Below are 23248 nucleotides of genomic sequence, written 5' to 3' on the forward strand. Positions count from 1 at the left end.
ACTGCATCTGGGGAACTCAGCCCAGTGAGAGCAGGCCTGTCTCTTTCTTCTTAACAATGCCCTTTTACCTTCTCCTTTCAGTTCTCAGTTCATCTGATGACTTACCAGTAAGATACAACATATATAAAATCAGCCAGACAAACTGAGACATCATACTTTCCATCAGTTCTTCGAGGGTGTAAAATTAAAAATTTAAAGGTGTGTGTGTGTCGGAGGCGGGGGGGATAAAACCAGAAATGAGATCAATAGTGCCCTCTAGTGGACATTGTTAGCACTATCAAACCTGAGCTGCTGCCTTCCCAGCTATTTGAGTTAAACTTTTCCCAAAATTATAGAGCAGATAAAAATATCTAACTGGAATAATCTTTCATATGAATATACCTAAATTCTTCCACAATTCAAATCTATCTGTAGTGAAGGCAGAACTAAAGTGTTAAGATGTCCAGAAATAGCACACTTTCATGAAGTAATAATGAACCTGAATCTGTTGTCTTTATACAGCCACTGCTCACCAACCAAAATCTAACAGATGAGGCTAAGTGGGAAGTTAAAAATACCCACTCAAGGTAATTTCTAGCATGTTTTAAAATGGCAACTGAGTAATCCTGAACCCCCTAGCAAGGTTTCTTGCAAGAGTAAAAACAGGAAGTCTTTGACCAAGCTGTCAGAGCCTTCTTCCAGTATAATTGGCGGAAAAATAACTCATGGAAGAAATCTAAACTTTGTTCAATGACTACTAAGTATTAGTGCTTTACTAGGTAATTTACACACATTATATTATTTAGTCTTTGCAGCATATCCTATCTGACTCCTGACTCATCCTCTTACTAGCTAAATGGCCCTGGGATAACTTGACCTGTCTGAGCCTGTTTATTCATCTATGGATAACAGCATCTCTTAGAAGTGTATAGTGAGAGTTGAATGAGCTCTTAAATGCAGAGAGCTACATACCTTAAAAGGTTATATATTTTATGTATTCACTTAAAAAAGTAGTTGCTGGTGCTGCATCTTTCCAGACCCAGGGGGTCCCTGGACTGCCTCTCCATTATCTGAGGTAGGCATAGACTATAGTTGTCTCTTTAAAAGAGCAGGTTAGGATCACTCAGTTTGGGCTCTGCTGCCTTCCTACACAGAAGTGGATTTAGGAACTGTTTTATGTCCCAAATATTAGCCCTCCTTTTCCCCCGCTAGATACAAGAGGAAAATTTACAATTAAGTCCAGTTAATTTGGGGAGGGCCATCTCTGAAATCTCAGTTCTCTGTGACGTACAACGAAGTTTCCTCCTGTATTGTCTTCCTAGAATGATGGACATGAAATTGTCTCTTAACCCGCAGACTTTAGGAGTCTTGTCAATTTAACAGTCTTTGGATCATTATGTATTTGATGGGCTAGGTTGCTTGCCATTCTTCTGAAATACCAAGCTCATTTGTGCACATTGTACATCTTCTATATCTTGTTAACTTTGCCTGTCATTCTCTTTGCATTCTTTTTCATTTGACAATCTCATTCAGTTTCAGAACCAACTCACCTATCTCCTGCTGTATGAACAAGTCCTATGTCTCCATACTTCCCTTTGGCCAAGTGCGCTGCTCTGTCCCCATTGCTCACGTGGCATACTGTCAGCTTCTTCAAACTGCACTAGCCACATGTTGTAACACATCCACTTACACAGGTCTTGTCCCAAAAAAAGTCAACTCCTAAGGGTAGGAGATGACTCATTGGAAAAGACTCTGATGCTAGGAAAGACTGAGGGCAGGAGGAGAAGGAGGTGACAGAGGATAAGATGGTTGGATGGCATCACTGACTCAATGGACATGAGTTTGAGCAAACTCTGGGAGATACTGAAGGACAGGGAAGCCTGGCATGCTGCAGTTCATGGGGTCGCCAAGAGTCAGACACGACTGAGCGACTGAATGAGACCAACAAGGGCTGGGGGCCATTCCCAGCTGTGGCCCTCATTTCCTGTCACACTCCCCATTTCCCCTCCCTCCCACTTCTCTGCGGTTGTACTCTAATAAAATCTTGCAAATAAACTGTTATATCAGGCTCTGTTTTTTAGGAGTCTGAACTAAAACATGTGACCCATACTTTACAAAGCGCCTGGTATAGGGGAGAAGCTTAAATACTGAGAGTCAGCACCTTCAAACTGACAATAATTTCTGGAGATTAACACTCCGATGCATAATAGAACCACATAGCACTGTAGGCAATCTGGGTCTAGCTTTCTCGTCCTTTAGGGATTTGTGGGAATCCAGTGAAATTTGTTTTTTGGTTAAATTTATTGGTTAACATAAGCCAAAATTGATGGCATAGTCTAGAGGAGATCTTATTTATATTTCCAAGAAAGAGACCAAGGCTACTGATGATTTGGTAGCTCCCCCTTGATTACAATAAACTTCAGATGAAGATTTCACTGAAATCAACCCTTTCCCTTTCATCATAACAATTGCCTGTAGCTGTGCCAAATGTGTTCCCCCTATAACGAGATCAGTGCAATCAGAATCTTTTTATGACTGAAATATATTGAGACTTTTTCTATGAACATTTTGCTCTTTAAAAACACCTTCAGACTTTCCTGGTGGCCTACTGGCTAAGTTTCCATGCTCCCAACGCAGGAGGTTGGAGTCCTGATCCCTCATCAGAGAACTAGATCCTACATGCCACGACTAGGAGTTCAAATGCTGCAATGAAGACAGAAGATCCTGCGTGCTGCAACTAAGACCCGGCACAGCCAAATAAATATTGAAATAAAAAAATAAAAACATCTACTGTTCCACGTTAACTGGCTTCTTAGAAATGTTTTTGCTCTCAGACATTATTTCCCTGATAGCTCAGTTGGTAAAGAATCTGCCTGCAATGCAAGAGACCCTGGTTTGATTCTTGTCTGAGGAAGACCCTCTAGAGAAGGGATAGGCTACCCACTCCAGTATTCTTGGGCTTCCATTTGTGGCTCAGCTGGTAAAGAATCCGCCTGCAATGTAGGAGACCTGGGTTTGATCCCTGGTCTGAAGGGAAGGGCTACCCACTTCAGTATTCTGGCCTGGAGAATTCCATGGACTGTGTATTCCATGAGGTCACAAAGAGTTGGACACGACTGAGCCACTTTCACTTTCATCATTTCAACAATTTTTTTCTACATTAAAATCAATCATACATAGGTTCACTGCCTTTAGTTATTTGACAAGGACTGACAGGAAATAAAGGTAAATAAACAAGATGTGGCCAGTATGTGGAGGCAGTATATTAAACAGACAGTGGAAGATGCTTCCTAGGGATTTGTCTCCATCGTGGTGCAAATGTGAGTTAGGGTTAGGGTTAGGAAGCCACAAGCAGCTTGAATTAAAAAAAAAAAAAATCTCATTGAGAGACTCTGAATGTAGCCATTGAGACTTATACTGTAGATTTGTGGGCAGGATTGTCTGTGCAAGTTTTTATGTTGGTCTCTCCATTGAGGCTGGGATTCTGGGGTTTTTTCTTCCTCTTTACATCGTAGATGTTTAGGTCATGTTTGAAAGACTAAGGGGATACACAAGTGTCAGTTCTTGTCGATGTTTCTGTCTGAGAGGCTCACTTCTCCTAATTTTATAGTCCCAGAGCAGCTGCCTCGAGTTTCCCAGAGGACTTGTTTAGCTGTGTCTGACTCTTTGAGACCCCATGGACTGTATGCAGTCCATCAGGCTCCTGTATCCATGGAAATTTTCGGGGTAAGAAAACTGGAGCTGGTTGCCATTTCCTCCTCCAAGGGATCTTCCCGATCCAAGGATCGAATCCACATCTCTTGTGTTTCCGGCATTGGCAAGCAGATTCTTTGACCACTGTGCCATCTGGGCCTGGAAATAAATCTACTTACTCATAAGGCCCTTTGATTGTTCACAGTGGAACAAAGTACCACGGGCAGAAGGTTGTTATCAGAATTAATCAGAGGCGGTCCAGATTGGCAGGCCTCACATTTAATGTCTGTCCATGTCATACATTCTTCAAGCACCATTTCCTCTGGTATTGAACTCTGTTCCATTTATTTATTTTTGAAGTAAGCCTGTCATCTCTACTATCTCATATTTATAGGGACACTAGTATACTCTATTTTCTTCACACCAGATTCCAGTTCTCCCCTCACCTATGAGATGACCGTTTCTAGAGAATATAGGTCAGATACTTACCTGAGTGTAATGGCCACAGACTTTGTTGCATTTCCGAGTCTTGAAGTCATAGTGTTTAACTTCATCATACCAGTCTGTGATGGCTGAAGACACAGAAAAAATGGATAGAGACCCAGTCCAGAGGTTTTCTCCCAGTGAAGTGAAATTCGGGTGCAGCTTGTGGGGCGGTTTCAACTGTCGGTTGTGTGCAAACTCACAATGGCTTGCCCATGCTTTTGCAATCTGAGCTAGTTGTGGGTCCCATGTCTGCAGAAATAAATAGGAAATAGTAGGAAAGTCAAGGTTTCAGCTCCTTATACAACAGTGTAACCAGAGGGGGCAAAGTGGGAATTTGCGTGGGAGGTGAGGCGCCACGTCTGGAAAGGAGAAGGACTGTAGAGATGGGGTTCCTTCACTTGTGGAGGATCCTATTATAGTCTTTATATTCTCACTAGGGTTTGTGGGAGACATGATAATCTGGTATCAAGGAATTTAGAATCAAAGAGAGTGACACAGACCAACATTTCATGAAGGCCAATTATGTTGCAAAATAATATATGCTGGTTTCACACATTTTCTGCAATTTTCATATCCCAAATAGCCCCTCTACTAACAGGCTCCAAGAGGTTAAAAACCAGGCCAAAACCACAGACCCAGGATTTAAACTCAAGCCTGATTAAAATCCTAGCCTTTCCCCTGGATCCCCTGCTGCCCTCCTGAGAAAGTCAATACTCTGCCAGCAATAACAAAAAAAGTTGAACAGTGAAACAACAAAACCTCACAAAAATTAACAGACCAAAAGAAGAAAAATGGAGAACTAAATGCCACCTGAGACCCGAGGAAAGACGTGCCTTAAAAGAGAAGTAAAACACACAGGCTGAGCTTGCTTATAATGAGAATTGAGTAGGCAGAGCAAACTGGGTTTGCTTTGATCACAAGTGGTGAAATTACTGCACTCTTTCATCACAGAAGAAAATGATCACGGGGTTCCAAGGATTCACCACCCAAATCAATCCACATCCCTTGTTTTTGACTGACTTCTGCTGCAAGCACTGAAGGTTTCTTACCATGTACAGCATATCACTGGCTGCTGGAGTCACTGCTGATCGGAACTTGTTATGCGTTCGAACACAGTCTTTGATAAAATCTTCGTTTTTGATATCTGGCAAAGTGTTTGCTGGAGAGGAAGAACTGGAGACCACGGAGAGCATCCAGGCTGTCAGAGCAAATGTGACTCGCATGCTCAGACGGTCTGGCATGGTGCCCCGGGGGCTGGAATCCAGAAGCACTGTAGGTTCCGAGGGTATGTGAGTCAGCTTTACAAAGCACCGCCGACTTCAGCTTTGAGAAAACGGAAAGCAAAACATGAGTTCATCACAAGTTTGAAGAAAAGGGTTTCTCCATATATGGTTTGTGGCTCATTTTGTGCCTTTAACCCCGTCTTTTCGGTGATTCTCAGTGACAGAGCACCTATTGCAACATGGATTTTTACGAGGCTAACCCAGACTTTCATTTGAGTTGGGGGATGTTTCCAAAGGAAATTCTGGAATTTCCAGAAATAATAGTCTCAATTTTAAAAGAGGTTCTGGTGGTGCAATAAAAACATATCTCTTATTTCATTAAATGTCTTGCAAAATACTTAAAAACATTTTTTTGGAGTCAAATCAGCACTCTGTGGTTAGAATGTCTGGTAAACATCATCACTTGACCTAGAATTCATTCACAGTGGTGCATGTGATGGGACTGAGTTGATTTTGTCGATCCCCACCCCCCCATCAAATGAAAAAATAAAAGTTATGTAAATTTTTAGAGGCAGTTGGCTACTATAGCTGCCAATGGATTCCTACTTTTGCAGCCCTTGCTAAACCTCTGTATGCTCTTCCCCCCAGATAACAGTCCAGAGCCTATTTCCTGGCCCTTTGAAGGCAATAATCTCCTTTAAAACTTCAACATTAGCTTAGCCCACGCTCTAAATCCCTGGCTTACCTTATTTTGACAATCCTGTTCATCTACTGTTGGCCCAAAAGTTCATTCAGGTTTCGCTGCAAGATATTATGGAAAAACCCAAACAAACTTCTTGGCCAATCCAATACACTGTCATGAAAACAGTGGGCCTGCTGCAGGCATCCTAGGACGGTGTCTGTGTCTCAGACACATCCTAAGGCTTGCTTCTCATGCAGTCAGATCCTGTGGCATCAAGGACGCCCTCTTGCGTACACGCGGTGGTGCAGCGGCTGCCTTGATTGACATGCCAGGCTCCCCACTTCATCTACATGCTCCCCAGGGGGTCAGCTAGTCTCTAAGTTCACCGGATGCAGCACCTCTCGGCATGATGACAGATCTCTCACGAGCTGGATCTTTCATCCTCTCACATGCTTGCTAATACTTTTGAATTCAGCGACTTCCCCACCCCTCTCTGATGATGGGGAGTCCTGCTCTACCCTATGTGATTGCTTCGCAGTTGCAGAAGTGGTCTCAAAGCCACAAGTTGCTCTCCCAGACACCCCTTGAGATAACCTAGACTGACTTCTAGTTTGTGATGGTGCCTGTCAATGAGATTTCTGGGGAAACACACTAATTGGTGATGCCACAGCTTCCCCTCTGAGACTCCTGAGGCGTCTTCTTCAGCCACAGTAACAGTCAGCCCAGGTCTCTGAACTCATAGCTCTTCCTGGAGCTTGTACCCCAGTGGAAGGGAAAACGGCTGCTATTCACAGACTTCAGACGTGCTTTTGGACAAGTCATCCTCTTGGCACGTTTGGAAATGCCATGAGTTCTTAACCTCTGTAGCTATGCTCCTCCTGGTAATGGTCCTATGATGGCTTCCTTATCACAAGATATCATCTCCCTTCTTAAACTGCTGCTGTTCATGGTTCAGCTCATACCAAGGAAGTGCTATATCTTTAGAGAATGATCAGGCTAAAACGGTTGCTAAACATCAAGCTCCAAATGGACACCCTTATTCCCTCTCTACCCAACTTAAAAAATATTTTAAAAACTTTTAATTTTATATTGGAGTAATAGCTGATTAACTATTAATGTTGTGATAATTTCAGGTGGACAGCAAGGGGACTTGACCATTTAAATCACACAGAACAACTGAAGTCCTTACTTCAGATAGAGGGTATGTGTGTTCAGGGGCTCAGTCGCGTCCAACTCTTTGCGACCCCATGGACTGTCACCACTAAGTTCCTCTGTCCATGGATTTTCCAGGCAAGAATACTGGAGTGGGTTGCCATTTCCTCCTCCAGGTTATCTTCCTGACCCAGGGATAGAACCCTTGTCTCCTGCAAGTCTCCTACGTTGGCCGGCAGATGCTTTACCACTGAGCGATGGGGGAAGTCCTGGCTGTATATCCATCCTCCCCCAAACCCCCCTCCCAGCCAGGCTGCCGCATAACATTGAGCAGAGTTACCTGTTCTATAGAGTAGGACCTTGCTGGTTATCCATTTTAAATACAGTAGCGTGTACATGTCCATCCCAAACTCCCTAATTATCCCTTCTCCTGACCCTTCCCCGACAGCAACCATAGGTTCATTGCTTTTATTCTTTTATTTTTTCCACAGTAGCAAGCGAATAGGATTTATTTTAGAGAAAAAAGTACAAAGCTCTCAGCATGACACTGAGAGGGCGTAAAGTGTCCCCATTTGCTTTCATTCTTGACTGATATTATCAACCATTAAGCAAATGTCCCACAATCTGAAGAAGCAAATGAACATGAAAGGGTGCCAAAAAATTACCAGATGGATACATCAGGCCAAATGGACTTTCTGTAGCCTCCTTTCCTTGACTCTTTTGACTGATATCCCATCAAGTGAGATAAATTTGCAGATGGGGGATAAGGAACAAGAAAGTTGGTTTTGCCTCAGCATCCATAAAATTTCTGACCAAATTATTTCCCTGTGCACTCCTTGTAAACCTCCCCACACTTCTGAGAAATTCCTGGGATACCCCAGGAAATCCTCCAAGGCCACTTTCCCTTTGGGACTCTCCAAACGAATTTTATGGGTTTCCCCCTAGCTTTAGGCTAATCTCACTATTTTGCTGCTGTCTGCATATTTCAGGGATGGACTGAATCCTATTTGACTTACATGTGGTAAAGACATTCATAACTGAGGCTATTCCTCACTGTGGCATTCCTTTATGGATTAAATCAGATCGAGGAGCTAATTTTACAGACATAAACCACTTGCTTGCAAAAACTCTGGGGTACTCGTTAGAATTTCATGCTCCATATCATCCTCAGTCATCAAGGAGAGTGGAATGTAAAAATCTAGACAAGAAAAAACTTTAGGAAAGGTTCAGAAACTGGACTTTAATGGCCAGAATCTCTGCTGATGGCCCTTTTAAAGAGCCGGAATACTCCGAATAGGGCACATGGACTGAACCCTTTTGAAATGGTCTCTGGATACCCAATGTCAATTGGCATTTCTCAACCTTCCACTTCTGGGTTAAGTGAAGATGATGTAACTTAAGTGAACAATCTGATGTTATGATTAGCTATGTTCAAGAATGAGTGTATTTGAAACAAATTTCATGGGGCTTGACCTCTGCTAACTGACAAGCCTTGCCATTCATTCAACCAGGAGCCCAAGTGTACATCAAGATCTTTAGAAGAAAGCTTGTGGTGTTACCTCCATGGGAAGGATCTTATGAGGTACTAAGAACCACCTACACTGCTCCCCAAAGGAAAACCCTTCTGGATCCATGCAAACCATGCCAAAATAGGTCCAGAACATCCCTCTCAAGACACCTGGGGGAAACAGATGCTCCAGGTCACTTTAAGGATCTCCAGGGCCAATTCCCAGTTCCCAGAAGTAGACAGCATCATGAAGTGGACAGCTTTTCCCAAGATCACACATCAAGAAACCTCACTTTCATTTATTTCCCCATCCCTGCTTTTAAGACTGTATACACACACTAAAAAGAAAAAATGACAGAAAACCACCTTTTCTTGTTAGTGAGTCCTTTCTCCACATGTACTAAGCATTTACTAGAAACCTAGCTGGCGAACGCTTTTCTCTTTCCATCCTATTTGTCCGCTAGGTCTCCAGTATGGGCTTATTTTCAACTCGTGTCTTGCTCTTACTAACCCTCTCATAAGGGGGTAAGCCTTATGCCAATTTACCAAACCCTGGCCACGTGAACTAATCAGTCTATTGATTATGTCAACACCCAGGGAGTGCAAAATAGCCCCCATTAATCTTTGTTCTTACTAATGTGAACACAAAGTGAGCTAAGTACAGAAGGTGGATGAGTGGCCAGGTATGATATCCACAAGAAAACCATCAGTCTGCCTCTCTCTAGTGAGTCATTTGGGCCCCAGAAAAACTCTGTAGAAGCCCAAAGACTGTCCCTTACCCAGATAAAGATAATAGGTGGAAAGCTTTCTGTTTGCTTTCCTGGGTAACCTACCAGGGCAAAATCGCAAAACAAATTCTGTGGTTTGATTCCACAGGTGTAATCTTTGAATCTCTTAAGGAAATCGTAAGTGACTCTAGCAACTCCCTTTTGGGCACAAATGTCTGTCAAATCACTACATGTCCTGGATGTCTCAAAAGTCACCTGCTGGACTTCACTGGTAGTCCAGGGCTGAGACTGCACGCTCAGTGCAGGTGGCCTGGGGTGGGGAACTAGATCCCACATGCCACAAAAGATCCTGTATTCTGCAAGGAAGATATAAGATCTTGTGTGTCACAAATAAGGCCCAGCACAGCACACCCCCCCCCCCCCCAAAAAAAAAACCACCCCTTGTATACTTTGGGCTACTGCAGCTGTCCCCATGATAAGGCTGCCCCAAACATAAACTATATTTGGGTGGATCGAAAATCTAAAGTTACTTGGTTAGGTGACAAATAAGCTTTATAGCTGCCAAAACCAAACTGTGGACCTCTTACATCAGTTATTTTGTCCTCTGTTTCTCTCTCACAGATTGACAGGGGCACGTGGATAATGGAGGTGTTTGGACACTATAGCACCACTTAAAATGGTCACCCACTTCCAACAATGCAAGAGAGGACTCTACACATAGACATCACCAGATGGTCAGTAGCAAAATCAGATTGACTATGTTCTTTGCAGCCAAAGATGGAGAACCTCTATATAAGTCAGTGAAACAATACTTGGAACTTACTGTGGCTCAGATCATAAGCTCCTTAATGCAAAATTCAGGCTTAACCTGAAGAAACTAGGGAAAACAGCTAGACCACTCAGGTATGACCAAATCAAATTCCTTATATGTACGGTGGAGGTGATGAATAGATTCAAGGAACTAGATCTCATAGAGACATTCAAAAAACTAAGATCGTGGCATCTGGCCCCATCATTTCAGGCCAAATAGATGGGGAAACAATGGAAAGAGTGACAGACTTTCTTGAACTCCAAAATCACTGTGGATTGTGATTGCAGCCATGAAATTAAAAGACATTTGCTCCTTGGAAGAAAAGCTATAATAAACCTAGATGGTGCATTAAAAACCAGATGTCACTTTGCTGACAAAGGTCCATATAGTCAAAACTTTGGTTTTTCCAGTCATCATGTATGGATGTGAGAGTTGGACCATAAGAAAGGCTGAGCACCAAAGAATTGATGCTTTTGATCTGTGGTGCTGGAGAAAACTCTTGAGAGTCCTTGGACTGCAAGATCAAACCAGTCAATCCTAATGGAAATCAGTTCTGAATATTCATTAGAATGCTGATGCTGAAGCTCCAATGTAAAGAGCTGACTCATTGGAAAAGACCCTGATGCAGAGAAAGTTTGAGGGCAGCAAGAGAATGGGGCAACAGAGGATGAGATGGTCGGATGGCATCATCAACTCAATGAATACAAGTTTAAGTGAACTCAGAGTTTCCTGGTGGCTCAGCTGGTAAAGAATCTGCCTGCAATGCAGGAGACCTGGGTCTGATTTCTGGGTTGGGAAGATCCCCTGGAGAAGCCAACAGCTATCCACTCCAGTATTCTGGCCTGGAGAATTCCATGGACTGTATAGTCCATGGGGTCACAAAGAGTCGGACATGAGTGAGCGACTCACTTGAGCAAACGCTCAGAGATAGTGAAGGACAGGGAAGCCTAGCGCACTGCAGTCCATGAGGCTGCAAGAAGTCAGACACGACTTATTGACTGAGGGACAATAACGACCACAGCATGCTAACCGTGTTTGTGAACCACTCTTGTCTTTTTTATGCGACAACCAGATGTGTGAAGGTTCCCACTTAAATGGTCAGGACGGTGTGGGTTTGGATGCCAGGGTCCTTCTGTGCCCAAATACTGCACTGCAAATGCCAGCCAATTTATAAACATAAGTTACTGTGTTCATAAAGTTGTGCCAGATAAACACACTAGCTGAGAAATCACAGAGAATCTGCCATGTATCACAATTTCAAGGTCTTTTCAACACTGAGGATCTTATTCCCAAGCTTTAAAGACTGTAAATTGGAAAAAGCAATATTAAAAATCTTTTCACAGTAGTGGAAAAAGACTTCAATACTGCTCTGCAAACCTTGAAAATGCTACAGTCAGAAGTTACTAGCTTACCTCCCGTGGTGCTCTGAAATCATCATGCCCTAAATGCACTGATATTCAGCAAGGAGGACTTTGGGCAATCACTGGTGAAAAATAGCGCTTTCTGTGAATCCAACAGGGCAAATAATATCTAATTTACATCTGCTAAAAGAAGTGTAACAGACTTTCTGGACAAAGTCCTGAGAGTGTTAATAGCTTCAGTAGGGAAGTCAAAGGTCTCCAGGAGGCAGGAGGAAATGAGCTACAAGTGGCAGATAGTTTTTTTCTTTTTTCTTCTAATCCTGCGTTGTCATGGCAACACCTGGTTCCACCTGAACTTAACTTTGTCTCAAACCTTGAGTTAAGCACTGTGTTTTTCTTATGCAAACGTTTTCTTAAGCTGTATTAATGAACTATGTATTTGCTTGGGAAGCTGCCTTTCTTCAAGACTCAGGTCAGTTGTTTTGTGGCCCGGGATGACTCACCCACTGCCACTGCTATCTCAGAATGCATGTTGTGTGGGAGGGGCCTGGTGCCACTCACTCTTGAAGCGTTTCCTTTCTCTAATTAGCAGCTTGCCAATAGGTATGTAACTCATTGCTAAAAACTAACAAGGGGGCACTCTATCTGTCCCCTTCTGATGTCTCTGTCAGAAGGGTTCTCTATCTCTTATATACTTTAAAAAGACTTTATTACACAATAAGCTCTGAGATCAAGCCTTCTCTCTGGCACTATATGGAATTCCTCTCCTCCGGAGGCCATGAATCCTAGCATTGCCATCACAATTTCAAGGTCTTTTCAACATGGCTCACAGCAAAAACCTTTCAAACCCAGGGTTGGGGAACTTACGTAACAGGATGTGGAGAAATGTTGACCAGTTGGTTCTTTTCTGCTTGTTCATCTTCCTTTTCTGTTTGTTTATTTTCAATTTTGCAATAAGGAATTCATGATCTGAGCCACAGTCACAAAAACAAGACTAGGAGCTGTGACTCAGATCATGAACTCCTTACTGCAAAATTCAGACTTAAATTGAAGAAAGTAGGGAAAACCACTAGGTCATTCAGGTATGACCTAAATCAACCCCTTACAGTGGAAGGGACAAAATAGATTCAAGGGATTAGATCTGATAGACAGAGTGCCTGAAGAACTATGGACAGAGGTTCATAACACTGTACAGGAGGCAGGGAGCAAAACCATCCCCAAGAAAAAGAAATGCAAAAAGGCAAAATGGTTGTCTGAGGAGGCCTTACAAATAGCAGAGAAAAGAGAAGGAAATGGCAAAGGAGAAAAAGAAAGATATACCCGTCTGATGCAGAGTTCCAAAGAATAGCAAGGAGAGATAAAAAAGTCTTCTTAAGTGAACAATGCAAAAAAATAGAGGAAAACAACAGAATGGGAAAGACTAGAGATCTCTTCAAGAAAATTAGAGATACCAAGGGAACATTTCATGCAAAGATGGGCACAATAAAGGACAGAAATCGTATGGACCTAACAGAAGCAGAAGATATTAAGAAGAGGTGGCAAGAATACACAGATGAACTATACAAAAAAGATCTAAATGACCCAGATAACCATGATGGTGTGATCACTCACCTAGAGCCAGACATCCTGGAGTATGAAGTATGGGCCTTAGGAGGCATTACTATGAAAAATGCTAATGGACATGATGGAATTCCAGCTGAGCTATTTCAAATCCTAAAAGATGATGCTGTGAAAGTGCTGCACTCAATATGCCAGCAAATTTGGAAAACTCAGCAGTGGCCACAGGACTGGAAAATGTCAGTTTTCATTCCAATCCCAAAGAAGGACAAAGGCAAAGAATGTTCAAAGTACCATACAATTGCACTCATTTCACATGCTAGCAGAGTCATGCTCAAAATCCTTCAAATTAGGATTCAACAATATGTGAACTGAGAAATTCCAGATGTATAAGCTGGATTTAGAAAAGGCACAAGAACTAGAGATCAAATTGCTAACATCCACTGAATCATAGAAAAAGCAAGAGAATTTCAGAAAAACGTCTGCTTCTGCTTCACTGACTATGCTAAAGCCTTTGACTGTGTGCATGCATGCATGCTAAGTCACTCCTGTCATGTCCAACTCTTTGCAACCCTATGGATTGCAGCCTGCCAGGCTCCTCTGCCCATGGGAATTCTCCAGACAAGAATATTGGAGTGGGTTGCCATGCCTTCCTCCAGGGGATCTTCCCGACCCAGGAATGGAACCCACGTCTCTTATGTCTCCTGCATTGGCAAGTGACATTGCACTGTCTCTTTACCACTAGCTCTACCTGGAAGCCCCTTTGACTATGTGGATCACAGCAAACTGTGAACAATTCTTAAAGAGATGGAATGCAAGAACACCTTTCTTGCCTGCTGAGAAACCTTTATGCAGGTCAAGAAGCAACGGAACCAGACATGGAACAAAGGACTGTTTCCAAACTGAGAAAGGAATATGTCAAAGCTATATACTGTCATCTTGCTTATTTGACTTATATGCAGAGTACATCATGAGAAATGCTGGTGTGGATGAAGCACAAGCTGGAATCAAGATTGCTGGGAGAAGTATCAATAACCTCAGATATGCACCACCCTAGGGTGGATGACACCACCCATATGGCAGGAAGTGAAGAACTAAAGAGCCTCTTGATGAAAGTGAAAAAGGAGAGTGAAAAAGTTGGTTTAAAACTCAACATTCAAAAAACTAAGATCATGGCATCCGGTTCCATCACTTCATGGCACATAGATGGGGAAACAATGGAAACAGTGACAGGCTTTATTTTCTTGGGCTCCAAAATCACTGCAGATGGTGACTGTAGCCATGAAATTAAAAGATGCTTGCTTCTTGGAAGAAAAGCTATGACCAACCGAGACAGCGTATTTAAAAGCAGAGACACTACTTAGCCAACAAAGGTCTGTCTAGTCAAAGCTATGGTTTTTCCAGTAGTCATGTACGGATGTGAGAGTTGAACTACAAAGAAAGCTGAGTGTCAAAGAATTGATGCTTTTGAATGTGGTGTTGGAAAAGACTCTTTAGAATCCCTTGGACAGCAAGGAGACTCAAACCAGTGAATTCTAGAGGAAATCAGTCCTGAATATTCTTTGGAAGGACTTATGCTGAAGCTGAAACTCCAATACTTTGGCCACCTGATTGAAGAACTGACTCCTTGAAAAAGAGCCTGATGCTGGGAAAGATTGAAGGCAGAAGGAGAAGGGGATGACAGAGGATGAGATGGTTGGATGGCATCACTGACTCGATGGACATGAGTTTGAGCAAGCTCCATATGTTGGTGATGGACAGGGAGGCCTGGTGTGCTGCAGTCCATGGGCTCGCAAGGAGTTGGACACGGCCGAGTGACTGAACTGAGCGACACACCCAGAGGCGCCATGACAGTTCCGAGGCACTGTTAAAAGACCAAGGAGTGGGCAGGGGCCCAAATCCTGGAAATCTCCACCCCTTCCCAAAAATAGTTTGAATAATCCTCCCACTCATTATCATATGAAATTACCCAGCCTATAAAAACTAACAATGCCACATTTTGAGGCCGCACTCACCCTCTGTGATGGCCCACAATCTGTCTGTGGAATGTGCTTCTCTCTGAATCTGAATAAATCCAGTTCTTACCTATCACTTTGTCTCTCATTGAATTCTTTCTGTGATGAGACATCAAGAACCTGAGGTATATTAAACCCTGAAACTAGGTTCCATGGGTTTTGGCTGGGTTCCAGTCCTAGTCACATGTGTTCAAGTCCCAAACTAGGTTTTGGCTGGTTTCAAGTCCCAATACCTGGATTAAAAGTCCCAGGCAGGGTTTTGGCTGGCTTTGAGTGCCAGCCACTTGGGTTCAAGTCCCAAGCTGGATTTTGTCTGGGTTCAAGTCCCAGTACGTGGCTGCAAGTCCCAATCTGAGGTAAATGGTTTCAGAAACAGTGACAAACTTAATTTTCTTGGGCTCCAAAATCACTGTGGACATTGACTGCAACCATGAAATTAAAAGATGCTTGCTCCTTGGAAGAAAACCTGTGACAAACCTAGAAGTGTATTAAAAACCAGAGACGTCACTTTGCCAACAAAGTTCTGTCTAACCAAAGCTATGGTTTTTCCAGTAGTCATGTACGGATGTGAATATTCAGGGTTCATTTCCTTTAGGATCGACTGGTTTGATCTCCTTGCTGTACAAGAGACTCAAGAATCTTCTCCAGTACCACAGTTCAAAAGCATCAATTCTTCGGCACTCAGCCTTCTTTATGATCCAACTGAGCACCGAAGAATTGATACTTCTTTGTATTGATCGTAACTGTGGTGTTGGAGAAGACTCTTGAGAGTCCCTTGGACTGCAAGAAGATCAAACCAGTCAATCCTAAAGGCAACCAACCCTGAATATTCATTGGAAGGACTGATGCTGAAGCTGTAATACTGTGGCCACCTGATGCGAAGAGCTGACTCATTGGAAAAGACCCTGATGCTGGGAAAGATTGAAGGTGGGAGGAGAAGGGGATGATGGAGGATGAGATGGTTGGATGGCATCACTGACTCAATGGACATGAGTTTGAGCAAGCTCTGGGAGTTGGTGATGGACAGGGAGGCCTGGCGTGCTGCAGTCCATGGGGTCGCAAAGAGTCAGATATGACTCAGTGACTGAACAACAATATCATTCTAATCTACATTCTTTTCTTTCTTTGCAATCTTACCAATTTATTACTTACTTTTTTCTCTACAGTCATCAGGTCAGCTTTTTATATATGAAATTATTAAGGAAGTTTCACTAGAGGGAACTGATGGGGCTCAGGGAAGGCTGCCCCGAGGTGCATATGATTATCTGGCATGTGGATTAATTCAAACTGAAAATAAGCAAGGCCCAAAAGACTCAGGAAGAACATCTGACTGCCCTTCTAACTGCCTAGAGACTTTCAGATAGAAGGTCCATTCTCAGAAGGAGTCATCACCATAGCTAACTCTTGGTGTTGTTCAGTCACTCAGCCATTTTGGACTCTGCAACCCCATGGGCTGCAGCATGCGGGCTTCCCTGTCCTTCACCATCTCCTGGAGCTTGATAAATAACTACAGTATGTTGTAAACTAGATATGGTAGACAGGAAAGAACATAGCAAGGTCTGTTTGATCAAAGTCCTCTCTTGAGTCCCACTGTCTCAGATGGCCCAGCAAACATTTGCTGATCATGCATTAACTCTTTTATCTTCATGTGGATTACCTTACTTCTCTTAGAAGTCTTAGACCTCTACCTCCTTCTCCTAGGTCCAGGATGACTTGTATATCTCATCCTGCCTTTCTATCTTTGGAGTTTCTTATGCTATGTACATATGTACATATTAAACTTGATTTTGTCCTCTTAATCTGTTTTATGTCATTTTAATTATTTGATCAGCCACAAAGAATCAAAAGGGCAGGGAGGAACTTTCTCCTCTCCACTGATGCATTTGTGTATGTGTGTGAGTGGAGTGGGGGGAGCACAACCATGAGGAAAAGGGGACAAAGAACAGTAGAGAGAATACTGGTCTCAATTTCAGATTTTAGTTTAGCCTCTGTTCCTAACTAGCTGTAAAACCCTAGACAAATTACCAAACTCTTTAACCCTCAGTTCAGCTCAGTCACTCAGTCATGTCCAACTCTTTGCAACCCTGTGGACTGCAGCACGCCAGGCTTCCCTGTCCATAGCCAACTGCCAGAGTTTACTTAAACTCAAGTCCATCGAGTCAGTGATGCCATCCAACCATCTCATCCTCTGTCGTCACCTTTTCCTCCTGCTCTCAATTTTTCCCAGCATCAGGATCTTTTCAAATGAGTCAGCTCTTTGCATCAGGTGACCAAGGTATTGGAGTTTCAGCTTCAGCATCAGTCCTTCCAGTGAATATTCATGATTGATTGCCTTTAGGATGGACTGGTTGGATCTCCTCCCAGTCCAGGGAACTCTCAAGAGTCTTCTCCAACACCATAGTTCAAAAGCATCAAGAGAGTCACAGGTGAGGACACTTAACCCATTCTGGGAATAGTGGAGATGGCTTACTACACTGTAGCAGCGAGGTCTTCACCAAGCTGGATCGGTGCTGATCAAATGCAAAAGGGATGGAGAGATGAAGGAAATTGAGTGTGGGGAGGGGCGGGGAAATTAGGAACTAGATATCTAGTTGCAAATCATGTTTCATGTTGGAAACATGATGTCATGGCAAGAATAGAGAAAGAACCATTTCATATTGTCTCTCAATATAGAGATGACTTCAAGGATTACTGATGTCTGTAGGAAACATGGTAGCTGGTCTCATGGAGTTTAGAATCCAAATGGTGTTTTTAATGTCAGTCAAGAAGAGTTGTTCAGAGTCAGATTAAGGAGGACTTCTGGATTCTGCCAGTGAATCACAAAGCTGATGGGAAGTTAGAGGAGAGATGTTTATCTATGGGGCTATATTCTACTGCTGCTAAGTCACTTCAGTTGTGTCCGACTTCATGCGACCCCATCCCTGGGATTCTCCAGGCAAGAACACTGGAGTGGGTTGCCATTTCCTTCTCCATAGGGCTATATAGGTGGAGTGTAATCTGCTTTTGGAAAATGTCAGTGTTTCAGAAAATTGAGAGTACAGAGAATGAAATGGTGTAGGGAGGTATTAACATCTAGCAGAAACTCTTAAAAAGAAACATTACAGAACCTAAGGTGGAATTACTGTTGGGTCTTTACCACCATGTTTCCTTGGAAAGTGTGTGTGTGCTAACAGATTTGTTTTCATTGTTTATCTCTGAAGGGTTATATATATGTATACACCCTGCTTATTTAACTTATATGCAGAGGACATCATGAGAAAAGCTGGACTGGAAGAAGCACAAGCTGGAATCAAGATTGCCGGGAGAAATATCAATAACCTCAGATATGCAGATGACACCACCCTTAAGGCAGAAAGTGAAGAAGAACTAAAGAGCCTCTTGATGAAAGTGAAAAAGGAGAGTGAAAAAGTTGGCTTAAAGCTCAACATTCAGAAAACTAAGATCATGGCATCCGGTCCCATCACTTCATGGCAAATAGATGGGGAAACAGTGGAAACAGTGACAGACTTTATTTTTGGGGCTCCAAAATCACTGCAGATGGTGACTGCAGTCATGAAATTAAAAGACGCTTACTCCTTGGAAGGAAAGTTATGACCAACCTCGACAGCATATTAAAAAGCAGAGACATTACTTTACCAACAAAGGTCCATCTCGTCAAGGCTATTGTTTTTCCAGTAGTCATGTATGGATGTGACAGTTGGACTATAGAGAGAGCTGAGCACCACAGAATTGATGCTTTTGAACTGTGGTGTTGGAGAAGACTCTTGAGAGTCCCTTGGACTACAAAGAGATCAAACCAGTCAATCCTAGGGCAATCAACCCTGAATATTCATTGGAAGGACTGTTGCTGAAGCTCCAATACTTTGGCCACCTGATGCAAAGAGTTGACTCATTGGAAAAGACTCTGATGCTGGGAAATACCAAAGGCAGGAGGAGAAAGAGATGACAGAGGATGAGATAGTTGTATAGCATCAACCAACCGACTGGATGGATAGGAGTTTGAGCAAGCTCCAGGAGTTGGTGATAGACAAGAAAGCCTGGTGTGCTGCAGTCCATGGGGTCACAAAGAGTCAGACAGGACTGAGTGGCTGAACTGAATATTATTAGGCGTAATTTCAGTCATTATCTATTGGACTGCATCCACAGGCCTGCATGCCCTGTACTTGCGCAGCCTCAAGACCAAAGAAAGAGCCCAGAGTTGTACCCAGTCTGAGTTATAGTGCTCACTGTTTCTGTTTTGTCATATGCCATATGGCAGGCCAATGAATTGAGAGACAAGCTGTTAGGGCAAGGAATAGTGACTTTATCTGGAAAGCCAGAAAACCAAGATGGTGTGTTTGTGTCTCAAAGAACCATCTTGCCTGAGTTAGAATTCTGGTTTCTTTTATACTAAAAGGGGAGGAAGTAAAGTCAAGCATTTCTTGGTTCCTATCAGCCTCCAGAGGTGATATGTTCATTTCTTCCTGTCTGACAGATGGGCCTGGTCAGGAAGTTTTGTGAGGTAAACAAAGGTATTTTAGCTTAATGCTCATTGTGTGCATTTGTGCTAGTCATTTCAGTTGTGTCTGACTCTTTGTGATCTTATGGACTGTAGTCCTCCATAAAGGACTCTCTCCATGGGATTCCCCAGGCAAGAATTCTGGACTGGGTTGCCATGTCCTGTTCCAGGGATCTTCCTGACCCTGGGATTGAATTCAAGTCTCTTATGTCTACTGCATTGGCAGGTGGGTTTTTTACCACTAGCGCCACCTGGGAAGCCCCTAATGCTCATTACATGGAGGCAAAGTTCTCAGAGATGGACCTTTATGTATAACTTAAGCTGATAGGCAAAAACTCCTTTGGTGATTAACTTGAATTACAAAACATTCGTTCCTATTACAATTTCCTACTATCAATGCCCATTCCATCACCTTGTGGGGAAAGGGGTGATAAACTTTCTGGCTACTTGCTGCTGAATGGAAGTAATGAATATTCCTTAGCCTCTTTAGTCAGTTCCCTTTTAGCTACAACTATTTGAAGCAGATGAAACCTCTTGGCACTTAGCGGTCTAATTTGTAGTTGAACTTGGAGCTTGAGTTCCAGTTCCCAACACATGTAGTAAATTCCTGTGCTATTTAGTTAGACACAAATAAAAAAATTGATTGACTCTTACTCTCCAGCTAAAGTGAAATTACCATCTACTTCATTTAGATAGGCAGACCTGATGGAGGCAAATTTATAAACAGGTTAGTATAGTGCCCAAAGTTTTAATATAATAGGCAACTGCTGGATAGCCTACACAGGAGTCCCCAACCCCCAGGCTGTAGACTGGTTCACCACCTTTTAGGAACCAGGTGGCATAGCAGGAGGTGAGGGGTGGGCCAGCAAGTGTCTGCAGCTCCCCATTAATTGCATCACCTCCTAAACCATACCCATCCACCCCAATCTGTGGAAAAATCATCTTTCACAAAACTGGTCCCTAGTACCAAAAAGGTTGGGGACCACTGTCTTAGAGTGTCTATGGATTCTCTTGCTTGGGCAGACACCTAGAAATGGCCTACCATATAGTATTTCAAAGTGGCTTAATTTAAACCTGCTTCCTGGACTCACCGATCTACAGTCAAGCAACTGGGAAGGACTTATCCCAAGTTACATCAGTCTGGACATGTTTTAGAGATGTTCCTTTGTAAATGTATAATTCACTTTCATAGCTCTTCCTGTTGATTGTGGTCTCTGGGATGAAATTAGTTTCAATGCCTTAACCCCAATCAGGGAATAATTTCTCTTAGGAGGACTTTAACCACTTCTGACTTTCTGTCCCGTGGTATATGCTTCTCAGTATCTGAAAAAAGGGCTTCCCTGGTAGCTCAGCTGGTAAAGAAGCCACCGGCAATGCAGGAGACCCCGGTTGGATTCTTGGGTTGGGAAGATCCCCTGGGGAAGGCATAGACTATCCACTCTAGTATTCTTGGTCTTCCCTGGAGGAGGGTGGTTCAGATGGTAAAGAATCCACAGTACAGGAGATCTGGGTTCGATCCCTGGGTTGGGAAGATCCCCTGGAGAAGGGCATGGCAATCCACTCTAGTATTCTTGTCTGGAGAATTCCCAGGGACAGATGAGCCTGGCAGGCTACAGTCCATGGGGTCACAAAGAGTCAGACACAACTCAACGACAAAGCACACACACACATTCTGAACAAGAATCCACAAATACTGGAAGGTTATCCAAAATTTCCTGCAGCTCAAAGCATTTGAGTAAAGTCTATTTTCCGTTCCTTGGTGGGGCAGTTTCCTCTGTGCTGAGTCCCCACCTGGGGAGGTTCTAAAGAAATTTTGGGGTTATTTTTAGACTCTGGTGTCAAGTTGTCCTAATGGAAAACAACAGAGAGCTTGTTCTCTGTCAGCTTTAAGTGGAGCTCCTATGGGCAATTGCGTCACGTCTAAGGAAGCCCCTAGGCTTCTTCCCTTCAGGTTCTTGTTTCTGTGCATGAGAGGCTTTTATTGTTTTTGTGTTAGCCTGGGGCAAGCTGTTTTCCAGTATTCTTTCTCCTTGCAGTGAACACAGGTTCCTTCTCCAACAGTGGCTTCCCTCTCTTAGGGTAACTAGCCTTCTGGGAACCCAATGCCACTGCCCAAAAATGGCATCTTGCTTTGTGTCTCCTGTTCACCTTGTTGAACACTTTAAAGGCAATATCTACCAAATGAGAAGGATATATTCCAAATGCACCATCTAATTTTCACAAATTTCTTTGCACCTCCCAGCAAAGTCAAATTTACCATTCTAAGGACCTCCTGATCTGCATTAAGATAATGTCTGTAGGCTTGATAAATCGTGTTCAAAAATTCAGAGGCAGGTCTTCCTTTTTTTTTCATTTTTGCTGAGTTTCTTAAATTTTGTTCAAACACTTTTGTTTTGGTTCCTGATTTCAAAACCCTGCCAAGATGCACTAATAAGTAATGCTCTAATCAGGGCCTTCTTCTCACACCGAGGTCCCAGTTTGCTTCAGCTGTGGGTGCTGCCAAGTGGTCTTCAGGTGTTGGAGCTTCTCTCTGTAAAAATCCTCAAGTAAACAAGTCTGAGAAGCCCTGCTGCCTGTTTATTTGCATACAGTCTCCTGTGTGAATTAATAGCAGTGGAAAGTGCCCTGCTCTGGGAATGCTCCTGGCCCAAACTTGGTGCCCTGCTGGGTCTTAGATGGTGGACCGGACCAAGTCCCTGAGCCCCAGGAACTAATACAGAAATCTTTCTTTAAAATTTTTTTATTGCTGTATAGTTGATTTTACAATTTTGTGTTAATTTCTGCTGCACAGCAAAGTGATTCAGTTAAGCACATACCTTTTTTTCCATATTCTTTTCCATTATGGTTTATTGAAGGGTATTGACTCTTGCTCCCTGTGGTATACAGTAGGATTTGTCCATCTGTTCCGTTATGATAGCTTGCATCTGCTAATCTCAAATTCCCAATCCATTCTTCCCCCACCTCCCACTCCCTTCCCCATCCCCCTTTCCCTTGGCAACCACGATTGTTCTTATGTCACAGGATTTTCTAACTGACCCTTAGTCCTGAGCTCAGCTGGAGGACTTATGTTTGAAACAACATTCTCTCATTCCCTTTATTTATCCTGATGTAATAAATAGCACAAGACCTTTTAGAACTAACACTCAAAAAAAGATGTCCTTTTCATTATAGGGGACTGGAATGCAAAAGTAGGAAGTCAAGAAATACCTGGAGTAACAGGCAAATTTGGCCTTGGAGTATGGAATGAAGCAGGGCAAAGGCTAATAGAGTTCTGCCAAGAGAACGCACTGGTCAGAGCAAACACCCTCTTCCAACAACACAAGAGAAGACTCTACACATGGACATCACCAGATGGCCAATACCAAAATCAGATTGATTATATTCTTTGCAGTCAAAGATGGAGAAGCTCTATACAGTCAGCAAAAACAAGACTGGGAGCTGACTGTGGCTCAGATCATGAACTCCTTATTACCAAATTCAGACTTTTAAAGTGAAGAAAGTAGGGAAAAGCACTAGACAATTCAGGTATGACCTAAATCAAATCCCTTATGATTAT

The 23248-nt window shown here is 43.0% G+C and overlaps 1 protein-coding gene across 3 annotated transcripts in view; it reads right to left on the bottom strand.

The window, feature by feature from the left end:
* Positions 1 to 23248, bottom strand: part of GLIPR1 (GLI pathogenesis related 1) — a 54699-nt gene that overhangs the window by 22852 nt on the left and 8599 nt on the right. For 2 of the 3 annotated variants that reach the window (XM_043446549.1, XM_043446550.1), the window contains exons 2-3: positions 5208 to 5481; positions 4162 to 4407 (exon numbers count right to left, since the gene is read on the bottom strand). In XM_043446549.1, the coding sequence (XP_043302484.1) occupies positions 4162 to 4407; positions 5208 to 5399 (438 nt within the window). In that variant the 5' untranslated portion in view covers positions 5400 to 5481. Of the gene's footprint in view, positions 1 to 4161; positions 4408 to 5207; positions 5482 to 6126; positions 6271 to 23248 lie in introns of those variants that run through there. The other variant, XM_043446548.1, reaches the window with a different exon arrangement.

Source organism: Cervus canadensis, chromosome 25 (assembly GCF_019320065.1).
Source record: "Cervus canadensis isolate Bull #8, Minnesota chromosome 25, ASM1932006v1, whole genome shotgun sequence".
Classification (NCBI taxonomy): Eukaryota; Metazoa; Chordata; class Mammalia; order Artiodactyla; family Cervidae; genus Cervus; species Cervus canadensis.